The 11,786-nt window shown below is 54.3% G+C and overlaps 1 protein-coding gene across 1 annotated transcript in view; it reads right to left on the reverse strand.

The window, feature by feature from the left end:
- The window catches only part of Rfx8 (RFX family member 8, lacking RFX DNA binding domain), a 65,429-nt gene that overhangs the window by 13,659 nt on the left and 39,984 nt on the right, over positions 1 to 11,786 (reverse strand). The window contains exons 7-12 of the mRNA XM_004633199.3: positions 9,902 to 10,012; positions 8,837 to 8,914; positions 5,169 to 5,282; positions 4,209 to 4,359; positions 2,290 to 2,348; positions 1,126 to 1,282 (exon numbers count right to left, since the gene is read on the reverse strand). Coding sequence (XP_004633256.2) covers positions 1,126 to 1,282; positions 2,290 to 2,348; positions 4,209 to 4,359; positions 5,169 to 5,282; positions 8,837 to 8,914; positions 9,902 to 10,012 — 670 coding nt within the window. The remainder of the gene's footprint in view (positions 1 to 1,125; positions 1,283 to 2,289; positions 2,349 to 4,208; positions 4,360 to 5,168; positions 5,283 to 8,836; positions 8,915 to 9,901; positions 10,013 to 11,786) is intronic.

Here is an 11,786-nt window from a genome sequence, read left to right on the forward strand (position 1 = left end):
TCATAGTGATCCGCCTGTTCACCGCCTCCCAAGAGCTGGGATTACAGGCACGCGCCGCCACACCCAGCCTCAGTTGCCGTCTCAGCGCAGCCCGGGGGTGGGGTCGGCACCACAGGCCCTGGGATCGAACCCCGGCCCCTGTGCCTGCTTGCAGGCGCTTTAATCCTCTGACAATCCAGCTATTTGGTCGACCCGACACTGTTTTTTTTGGAGACAAGGTCTCTAAAACCATGCCAACCCCATGCTGATGTCTCAGGGGGAAGAGAGCACGCAACCTCTGACCGCGCCTACAGGGAGCAGTGCTGCGCCCCAGCGAGAGGACCGGGAACGCGGCTTTGCCCTCCCGAGGCGGACCTACTGGCTCTCACTCAGCAAGCAGGAGCCTGGCGCCCACAGCGCCCCCTGGTGCCCGTGGTCTGCAGCGGGAGGGGGGCTGTAACTCCGAGTCACTCAGGTTCTTTTCTCCACAGACCCCCACCCCCCACCAGGTGACATCACACATCCGCCACAGGCCACGCTCTTCACAGAAGGAAGATTTCTTCTTCCAGGATCATTAAACTTGTCAGGGAGCAAATGGCAAGCGCATCCCTGCCATTCATTATCACCTGTCTGCTTGCACGGAGCAGAGCAAGATGATAAGAAGCTCACTGTGAACCGTGAGGTGTGAAAACCAACCCTCGGTGCTGCCAGCCACGGCGGCGGCAGCCTGGCCAGGTGCAGAGCAGGGTGGTCCAGTTCCTACTCAGTGGCAGAGACACTTGAATCTGCATGTACAGGGGGATGGAGAAAAGGAGCGTTTGTCCTGAGGGAGATGCCCGGAGAAAGGCAGAAGAGAGGCACGCTGAGCGGCGGCTCTGAACGCTCAGTCATCTCAGACTCCACTCAGACTCCACTCCGACAGAAACATATCAGCAAAATGCCCTGTCTGATCTCTGGGAAGGGCCTGGAAGCCAGGGCACAGGGCCACAGGGTGCTCCCTGGGACACTGTCACCCTGCCAGGAAGTCCTGCGTGTAGCACGACCAAGAGGAAACAGTTTGTCTGGATTGAGCAGTCGGCCACGATGCCCAGGCTAGCGTGGAGGAGACGCCCGAACCCCACCAGGACAGTGCAGGAGGGAGATTACATTTCATTTCCGGGTGGCTCTCAGCATCCTCTGTGGGGCTCGGGCCACTTTCCAGGGGCTGCAGAGAGATGTCCAAGGCGCCCTGGCTGACAATGGCTTGGAGATCCAGCTGCAGGAGCCGGACCTTCCTGCTGTTTTTCAGCACCATCTTCATGGTCTAAAGAAGCGAGGGAAGCACCATGACTACTCACACTGTGGCCCACTCTGTCCCTCCACATTACCAAGTCTGTCATTGTCACTGAGGAGACAGAAGCAAGATTTGAATAGGATCTTTTACATGGCACCTCAGTCTACACGTGAGTGTTTCCCTCCAGCCTGGCCTTGCTGCCTGGTGGTGCCATCAGGCTGGGGGCACTTTGGTGTTTCCTCCTTCCTTCTTTTCTGCCCACCACTCACCCAACCCGGGCTCTCAAGAGGGGACAGTGCAGGTGACTGCTGCTCACAAGGGATGGCTCTTTAGATTTCAGAGCAGATTTGTGAGTGAGACAGCGTGCTGGTGCCAGCATCAATAGAGCTGTCCTTGGGGATCCACGGAGGACCAAGGCCAGCACCTGCGGAGAGCCAAAGTCCTGGCAACTCGGTGCTCCCTGGCATGCTGCAAATCTGTCTAGCTGGCTTGGGCGCTGGTATGATGCGAATGCGGCTAGCACAGCCACAGGAGGCAGAGTCTACGATTGCAGTGCACAGGAACACGCCGGCCCCGGAGCTCTCCAGCCCGAGGCTGCTTGCATGTGTGGAGGTGGCCGCACAGTCTTCTCGCTGGCTTTCCTAGGCCCTTCCTAGAGTGCTGGAACAACAGTCACCCCGCATGAAGTCATAGCTAAGGAATCTGGAGGCTGGGATACACCGAGTGCTCAGAGCTCTGTGTGTGTGTGTGTGTGTGTGTGTGTGTGTGTGTGTGTCTATCTGTCCCAGCATCTGGTACATGCGCTCTCACCTGACACTTGCTGGCCCAGGTCCCCTACATCTTTCCCTGCACAGTCTGCCCAGGTGCCGGGTGGGACAGGGCATTGCAGGGGCCTGCATCTCCTTGCCCATGGCCAGCCAGGCCCCTGCTGGCTTCCACCCCATGGACAGACAGAAATCACCCACTCTCAGGGACACTCGCCGCTTCTGCTCTGTCCTTGAGCCCTGCTGTCATGCCTGTGTGGTGCTGTGACCCACCTTTGCCATGTTGGAGAGGTATGTCTTCCTCCTGAGTCTCTTGACGAACATGGTGACCTCTGTGGAGGACAAGCATGGGGCTGTCACTGATACTCTGTCCCCAGGTCCCTGTGCTGTGGGGGAGGAGGAGGTGCCCAGGCCAAGGCAGGATGCAGGCACCTAAGTGCGTCCCACCTGTCCCAGTGTCCCCGACTGAAATGTTCCCCTGTGCCCCAAAGCTTCTGGGGTCTGTTTGTACCTTGTTGTTCTTGTTCATAGGCAGAGAGAAAGAAGCAGGGGCTTGACTTAGAGTGAGTGCTGGTGACCAAAGGAAGCCTGGAGTGGCTGCTGTCCCCCCCACTACCCCAAGCAAGTGCAGCCTCTTTCCCCCTTTCCTCAGCTCTCAGCTGTCTGCTGTGCTGTGGGCTCTGCCTGGCTGCACCCCACACTTCCACGTGGCAGAAACGGATCCAGGTGTCCAGAATGCTGGATGCAGCAGTGGAGGAAGTGGGTCTGAGTGGTGGAGACAGACAAGGCCCCGTCCCCTCCTGTAAAGCCCTGTCCTGTGCCAGCCGGGCGCCAATAGCCAAGGAGGCAAGGCTTGAATGCCAGGGAGGCCCAGGCCTTCGGAGGCTGCAGGCAAGGGCGGAGCTTCACGAGTGTGAGGGGCTGGGCACTGGCAGGACAGTCAAATGTGCTGCTTGAAGGGCCCAGAGCTGAAGGCACAGAGCGGCCAGGCTGGAGCAAGGGCTCCAGCTCAGGGTCCTCAGGGCCTGGACAGTGAAGGGTGGCAGTGCCAGGCTTGGCATCCTTATCACACGTGTGTGTCCCCCAGTGTTTTGGATTTCTGATCTTTTAGGGTTATAGGATATTTGCAGACAGGACAAGCTACCTTGGGGACCAGGCCCAAGTCGTTCTGTTTCATGAATACCACACAGAATGAAGGTCATCTTGCACAATGCACATGGGGCACCTGCGTATCCACTGTGATGCTGTGTCACCAGAGGTCAGTAAGCGACTTCCTGCCTGCAGCATCGAGTTGGCACTGGCGGAGTGTGGGCTTGGGAGGTTTCAGATTTGGGGTTTTCTGACTAGCGGTGCTCAACCTGTACTCGGAGATGACAACCCAGCAGCCAGTCAGAGCAGGGGACCTTGTTGCCAGAGGAGAGAGGTCCTGGGAGGCAGGAGAAGCCAAGACCATGGAGTGGCTTCTAGGGAGGATATGACACTTTGCAGAGCAGCGAGAGGCCGGAGAAAGCTGGGGCAAGAACCCCCTGGGTCCAGATTGGACCTGTGGGGGGCAAGGCAGCACCGGCAGCCCGCGTGGGAACTTTCGAGTGCGCATCTTACTGAGCTGTGGGCGGGGCACAAGCCAGGGCAGCTGCTGTGGAGTTCAGCACAGAGACACCTCAAAGAGCTCAAGCTAGAAATTCCATTTGACCCAGAATTCTCCTTCTGGGTATCTTCCCCAAAGACTCAAAGCCACCATATCATAGTGACCCACGCACGCCCATGTTGATGGCAGTGCCATCCACAATAGCTAAGTCTTGCAGCAGCCTATATGCCCATTAGCAGATGAACAGATAAAGCAAATGCGGTGCTTATACACCATGGAGTACTACTCTGCCACGAAGAGGGACACACCTGAGGCATTCGTAGGGAAATGAGCACACCCAGAGACTACAGCGTTCAGTAAAATAAATCCGATCCATGAGCTCAAATACCACAAGGTTTCCTCTATGCGCAGAATCCACCGTGTAAGTAATTTAAAGCACAAAATAAAAGACAGAAAAAAGGGCGGTGGATACTGTGTGAGCAGGGAGAGGATGAAGAGATGAAGAGGGAGGCAAATGCAGATGTGTGCTGCCCCCCACGCACCAGCTCCCCACTGGACACTGAAAAACAAAAGAATTCATGTTGGGGTGGCGGCGGGGACTCACCTTTGAGTTTGGAGACCCGTAAGAGGGCCGGGGAGCCTTCCAACGCATTCAGAAGCCACCACTTGTACTTCTTGCTGAATAACCGCACAGACTTCAGGTACTGGATGGAGACGTCCTCCAGGAAGTCACGCAGGAGCAGCTCCTCAAGTCCCTGTGGGGGCCGGGGGGGGGGGGGGTCAGGACGCCTGGCTCAGCGCCAGAGCTCCGAGGGCCAGAGCTCCGGGTTGTCACCAAGTCTGAGGGGATCGGCCTGAGGGACACATGCCGATTTGAACGTTTTACAAATAGCGATGTCTCCGTCTTTTTTGGGCTCTAGGGATTGAGCCCAGCTGCAAGGCAGGAGCTGGCCAAGCAGCGGCACAGCACCTGCCCCTGACTCAAAAGTTTTAAAGAATATGCTGCCAACCCTGGGGGAGGGCACATGGAAACCAGTCCCCAGTGTTTCACTTTTGTGTTAAAAATTGAGAAACACAGGAATTGTTTCCTAAAAAATATGGAAAGTTAAGGTTTGGGACTGACAGAAGGAGCACATGTTTTTACAACAAAATGACAAATAACTCTCAAACTTATGGCCACCGTTCCGGAGCCCCACTTCAAACGAAGCCAACCAAACTCCCGGTAGTCAGGCATATGCCAAAGCAATTATCCTGCTGGATTATTTTTAAATGTCTTCTTTGGTGAAAATGTCCAGGGTAAGAGCTTTGGCTCAATTCAGGGGTCACCAACCCGGAACCACAGGTCTCTGTGCCTGGCTTTCTCCTTTATGTGAGGAAATTACAACAGGAAAGCCCAGTTTCAGACAGAGATCAAAGGGCTCACCGTGCCTCACCCGGGCAGCCATTGCTCAGAGGACCTGAGGCCCACGGACACCAGAGCTGGTGGTGGGCAGGCTGCTGGGCTAACCGGCCACGGGCTATGGATTTCTGGGAAGGAGCCAGGGCACAAACAGCGTCTTCCCACCTTGTACAGCTGCGCATCATAGGCCTTCAGGAGCTGGCACACATCAGGAAGAGCCATGAACATCACTACGTCTCGCGGCAAAGACTTCCAGAAAGAGACAAGCAAGCCCTGAACCTAGTGGAAGGAACAGGACAGACCCTCATGAACTCATCTGCGTGTTGGGGGAAAAGTCCCCTGTGTAGACTTCATTAGCCCCGAGGGCAATAGGCTGAATTCATCCTGATGAATAAAAGCTTTGCCCTCTTGCTTTCCAGACTGTATTTTGAGAAGTTTGTGTCCATCCATCACCCGGCTGTTGGGGGGGCCTGGATGAGGCTATGCTTGAGTTGGCAAGCGACTGCTCACCACCAGGGGGCTCCAGCTGATTAGCACAGCATGAGGACTGGGCCACAGGAGCAAGGCCAAGCGTGGGGGATGAACATTCGTTGCCTGACTGAGTGTCCACCTTGACGTCTTTCGACATGGAATTGGAACTCTCCCAGGGATTGTGCAGCGGGGGGGGGGGGGGTGATGTAATGCTACGTGGAGGCCATCATCTCTAAATTCCTGTGGAGGCACAAAATGGCAGCTTCCTTCCTTTTCTGCTTCCTCTACGTTGCCTTTCCAGAATCTTGTCTTGAGCCAGATGGCCGATGGGGGTTCCCTGCTAATAAAGACTCCTGACTGGGGGGATTTCCAGCTATTCTGAGCCACTGCAAGGTCCCACAGCGATGCCAGGTGGGTGCCATTCCCATGTGCAGGCCATCAAGGAAGTGAGGGTTGGCCCTTGGGTTCACGGTGCCAGGCCTCTGACTGGGACCGTGTGGTCAAGGTTATCCATTCTAAAGAAGATTCTCCAGAGGCTTAGAAAGAAATGAAGCACAGGGTGTAGTAGCCTGTTCCTTGCAGGCTGGTAACTTTGAAGCCTGGCACGGTAGGGTCAGCAGGCCTGAGCAGGGGCAGCAACCACCACCCACGCCCAGTGTCAGTACGTCCTGCAGGCTCCCCTAGGCATGGCTCTCTAATCTGCTCCTTCTCCTCTCTGTCAGTGCCTCGGACTGACTCTCATCCTTCTCACCTGGACTGGAGCAAATCCCCTGACATGCTGAGACCCATGTCACCACTCCTACTGTCTGAATAAATCAGAAGTCTTGGTGGGGTTTATGGAGTCTTTGCTAGCAGTTGTTTACCTGCCCTTGACCTCTCTGACTTTTTTTCCTTAGAGATAAGTTGAGGCACATTCTGTCACATCATGCCTGAGAACATCCTGTTGTCTTTGTCCACATCACAGATTCTACATGGAAGCCCTCTCCTACCCCACTTCCTGCCCATTGAACCTCTACTTTTCCTGCTGAGCCTGCTCCAGGGAACTCTCTAGCCTGCTCTGGTCCTTCCGAGCCCCCCAAGGTGTCCTAACCTACAGCTTGCTGCGGTTTGAATACAGTGTGGCTCCACTGAGCTCATACAGAAGCATAATCCCCATTGTGGAGCATGAGAGGCGGGAGATGCAATCTGTCTGTGACATTCAGCAGTGGCCTTGGGAAGCACATGGTCACGTCCTGAACGTGCCTGCAAAGCCATGCTTAGCTCACAGGTGCTGGATTCATTGCTGATTCATGCATTAATGAGCTCCCTGCTGCTGACTGTGCTGTTCGGGGGTGGGGCCTGGGCAGAGGGGCTCACGGGCCAAGACCTGGGAAGGTGCGTTCTTGTCCTGGGCTCTTCTCCTCTGTTTCCTGACTGCCATGCACACCCTTCCACCACGATGTTCTGCCTTTGAGCTGGCAGAGCAGACTGGAACCTTGGAAACTGAGCTGACTGAGCTCTTTCTTTAAGTTACAGGTGTTGGGTAGTTTGTCCCAGTGATGGGCAAGCGACTGAGCCAGGAAGGGTTTAGGATTGGATAAGGTCACCAGGGTGATTGAGTGCTGGTGGATGTATTAGAAACACACACACACACACACACACACACACACACACGTGCCAGCATGCACACATATTGTCTCTCCCTCACTGTGTGAAGCTCTGTGCCACCTTATGTTGCCAGCAAGAAGGTCCTCACCAGTGAGGTCCCTAGACCTTGCATCTTCAGAACTATAGCCCAAATGAACCTCTTTTCTTTATAAAGCGTCCTGCCTCTGGTACTTTGTTATTGTAAGTGATATAGTTTGGATTTGGACTGCCCTAAAGGCTCATATGTTTGCAAGCATGTCTGCTTCCTTCCTTGCTTGCTTCCTTCCTTCCTTTCTTCCTTCTTTCCTTCTCATTTAAAATGTTCTAATAAAGGGCCAGAGATATAGGTCAGTGACATAAATGCCTGCCTGGCAAGTGCAAGGACCCAAGCTCAATGCCCAGTACCAAACAAAACAAAAAGTTCAAATAAAAATATTTTCAAATGAAGTTTTATTATTTATCTACTCACTTTAGCTGTATTATATACTTCATGTGTGTCCCAAGACAATTCCTTGAGGGAAAAGGGTGGGCTGTGGATTGGACACAGCTGACGGCTTTGTCCCAGGCCTGCGGCGTGGCCCAGTGGCGGGCCTTCCTATCAGTGGAGTTGTGCCCTCAGAGGTCTCGCTTCCTTTCTCTTAGCTTCCTGGCCACCAGGAATGGCCCACCCCCATGCTTCCTGCTGTGGTGTGCAGTCTCCACTCAAGTGACAGGTCCCCCTGGCCAGGGCCTGCAACCTCCATGACCAGGAGGAGAAACAACCCTCCCTCATAGCAAGCTGGCTGTCTCGGGTATTTTGCTGTCAAAATAGAGGTGGGCGATAAGCAGCTGTTCCCACCATGCCTCATTCACTGGCTGGTCCTGCTCCGCGTGTGACCGGAGCGCCCATGTCTCAGCTCCTGTGGAGAATCCGTCCCTAGAGCCGGACATCGCGCTGGTCGCCAAGTGTGCACTCAGTAAGCATTTGATGGGGAGAGTGGAGGAGTTGCCTAGGAAAGTAAAGCGCTGGGGAAATTGGCGTTTGACTGTGCATTTGTTTCCCGGGACTTTCATCTAACAGCCAGAGGGCTGATTTGTGCTGCCTACAGCCAATTCTACCCTTTCATTTGTTTGTGCTGGTGCTGCGGGATGAACCCACGGCCTTGCACACGTGAAGCACGTACTAAGTGTATTCCCAGCACACGCCCTCTCTCGGATCCCCACGCTAATGTTCCACAGTCAGTTCTGAAATAAAATCTATAATTCCCGCTTCAGATCACCGGCTTCAAGGTCCTGCTTGCTCTTCCATTCGTGCGTATCACTTCTTCGGTGTTACTGAAACTTCCCGGGTGACTGTTGCTACCAGCCTTTTATTCGCACTCAGCAGGAATTGGGATCTCAAAGTAACAAGACGTTGAATTTGTACTTAAAGCACAAAGCTACCAGCTATTTGCACCCTGGAGAATCTCCTGAGGCCTGAACCCCATGTCAGCACCGCCTTCCAGAACTCCCTGGCTGCCTTCTAAGCTCTCCTGCAGTGTGCTGCCCCCGCTCCCCAGCTATCCCAGAGGGGACCTGCGGAGCGCAATGGCTCACAGGCAGGCACAGATAAGAACCCACCTTCTTTTGGAGGTTTATGCTTTGGTTTTGGTGCCAAGGACCAAACCCAGGGCTTCCAGCTTGCTAGGCAAGTGTTCTACCACTGAGCCAAAGCCCCAGCCACCCCCGGCCACCTTCCTTTAGAGATAAGAACCTACCCTCTCCAGCTCTTGGTTCCTCACATTTTGCAGAATGTCCTGGCAGTGGCTGCAGTATTCCTCAACGAGGAAGGCCATCTGGAAAGGAGACACAAAGTGACAGCTGCTTGCAGGCCACTTCAGAAAGAGGCTGGTGCTGGGAGGCCCGGCTGGGGCTGCTGGGGCTGCTCCCACCATGGGGCTGTGGCTATTTCTTTTCACCGAGTGATGGGGACCTTGCCCACTTGGAGGCCGGCCATTTGCGTTTTGATGTTGCAACTCGCATATCCAAGCTGGCTTCCCCTTACAAAGGCCATGGACTTGCTCCCAGCACCCCCCAGCCCCACATTTACCAACTCCCACCTCTAGAAATCTGTGCCTTTGTCCCCTGCCTTGTCATGGGAAGGCTCTCCCTATAGAAAGTGACACTGTGGCCCTGAAGGGGCCTTTATGCAGGGGGTGGGGGCAGGCTCAAGTGCTGCCACCACCAAGCCCCAGAGCAGGGCTCCTCAGTCCTCAGGCGTCTGAGAGGAGGTAACGTCACCCCAGGGGCACAACCATGACCTCAGGCAAAATGAGCCCTGCCCTGCCCTAAATATCACTTAGCTTGCCCTGTGTGACACAAACCTGCCTGGGTGGTGTGCGAGGTCCTGAGGACCGAACCCAGGGCTTGCTGCACACCACGCGGGCTCTCTACACCGAGCAGTACCTCAGCCCTTTTGGTTTTATTTTGAGGTAAACTCCTGCAAAGGAGCTCTGACTGGCCTCAAACTTGTGAACCTTCTGCCTCAGCCTCCAGGGTAGCTGAGACTGCAGGGATGGACCACTGTGCCTGGCCCAACCTACCATTATTAAAATACATATATTTATTATAGGGTCTCACTACACAGTTCACACTCCTAGTGATCCTCCTGTCTCAGCTTCCCCAGTGCTGGGATTGCAGGTGTGCTTCACCATGCCCAGTTTTGGTGGCTGGCCCAGTTCTGGGTTTGGCACAGCATATGGTACCAGGAATCAAACTCGGGTCCTTGCACTTGCCAGGCAGGGGCTTAGACCACCAAGCTATCTTCCCAGCCCCCAACCTACCATTGTACATGAGTATTTCTTTGCCAGTTCTTGCTCCCAGAGCAGACATCTTCTGATTTCATATAAAGGAAGGCCAATCGGACCTGTCTTTAGTGGTGAATTATTTTCACACTAGAAGAAATGTATACAGTGGATTATTTCTTTAACATAAAATGCATTTTCTGGCATATAAACCATGTCACAATCACACTGTTGTTCCAAGTGAGTGCTCTCTTAGGCGCACTCCTAGATAAATTATTGATTCCAGCAACTGTCCCTTGTATTTCATTCTCAACCTCTTTCTATGTCATTCTGTAAACTCTGCCCCCCCAGGTAGGGGCCAGGAGCTAAGGTAGGATCCAAAAGGGTTTCTCTTAGGGTCCTGTCCTGGGGTCATTATGAATAGCCATGTCCAATACAAGTACAATCTATGAATAATTGAACGTCCTCAACACATTCCAACCGCCTTTGTGCATACAGCCATTGCTTCTAGAAGTAAAACCGCATCCTATCTGGACCATCGGGCCTGGTTCATAAATGTGATCCCTTGTATCAAAAATCTCATGGGCACAGCCAGCAAGAGAAAAGAGAAGCACAGACTGCTGCAAAGTGACACGCTACAGACTGTCATGGAAGAGGCAAGGTGACAGGGCAAGGGGGACACTCCCTATTCCTCCTGGTGCCTTGCACACCGCTGGCCCCTCTGAGCAAGGACACTTGGACTGCTGCCGTCTGAGGATTTCAATTTTATTTGAAATGATTTCTTCAGGATGCTCCTGGCTTTCTTTTTCTGTCTGTTTTTGAGACAGGCTTTAGCTATATAGTCTAGGTTAGGCTTGACCGCACTATCTCGTCCAGGCTGGACTGGAACTCGCAGTGATCCTGAGGATAAAATAGGATGAAACACTTCCTACAAATTGGACTTTGAGCTGCACTTCCTGCCATGGAAACCAGGACTATCGTTCTCTTTCCAACACCAAGGTCCCTGTGGCTCCACAGGGCTCAGGCTTGAGTGTTACTCCGCCTGTCATCAGCGTCAGCTCTCGGGCCCGCAGCTGAGGGGTTCCTGTCCATCAGACGCCCTCAGGGACGAGAGTCTCTCAGCCACTGCCCACAGCTGCCACACACCTCTGAGGAACAGGCCCCGGTGGGCTCCTCATCCTCCGTGGCCCCTTGTTACGATCAGCATCACATGAGGATGGGCGGGGCCTAGGGCTTGCGCTCCACAATCTCTGCCTCTGGACTTTATCGTGGTCCTGGCCCCCGTGAGAATCTGGGCCTGCAGCTAACCCTCTTCCTGGAGAAATGTGCATGGAAGGCTCTGGAGACGCAGGCGGAAACCTTCTGTAGCAAGGCCAGGATGTCAATGTCTACAGACACAGGTCAAGCAGGAGGGCAGAGAGGTGACGGCTCCAGGGTCCTTTCTGCGGGTGCCACCTTGGCTGCACTCCCAGCACTTTTGAAAGACTGGCTCTACTCCATGCCTCTGACGGTGGGCACTTCTCAGGAGTCAGATAGGGCTTCTAGGGTTGATGGCCAGTAAGGGTGGCTTATGCCTGGAGTTCGCCAGCCTGGCAGTGTCATTTCTGATAAAGCCCCAAGGAGCCCTTGATTCCAACTCGAGGTGACTTTTCATGCTGCAAACCCCACTGCACCCCAAGTGCGTAACCCACGCCAGAGAAGGCCGGGCCTCCAGACCTCACCAGCTTTGCAAATGCGCCTGCTCAAGCAGGGAGCTGCAGCCCTGGGCAGACTGTTTCGTCCTGGTTTATGAAGGTCCCTCCCCTGCAACGTGACAAGCACATCTGCGTTTCCCTCTCAGATGCCATCTGGCAGGGTAGGACAGGGACGTTCAAGAAAGGAGCACACAGAGCATGTAAAAGCACACTGCACAAAACATCTTTTT

Source organism: Octodon degus, unplaced genomic scaffold, assembly GCF_000260255.1.
Source record: "Octodon degus isolate 3935 unplaced genomic scaffold, OctDeg1.0 scaffold00052, whole genome shotgun sequence".
In the NCBI taxonomy this organism is placed as follows: Eukaryota; Metazoa; Chordata; class Mammalia; order Rodentia; family Octodontidae; genus Octodon; species Octodon degus.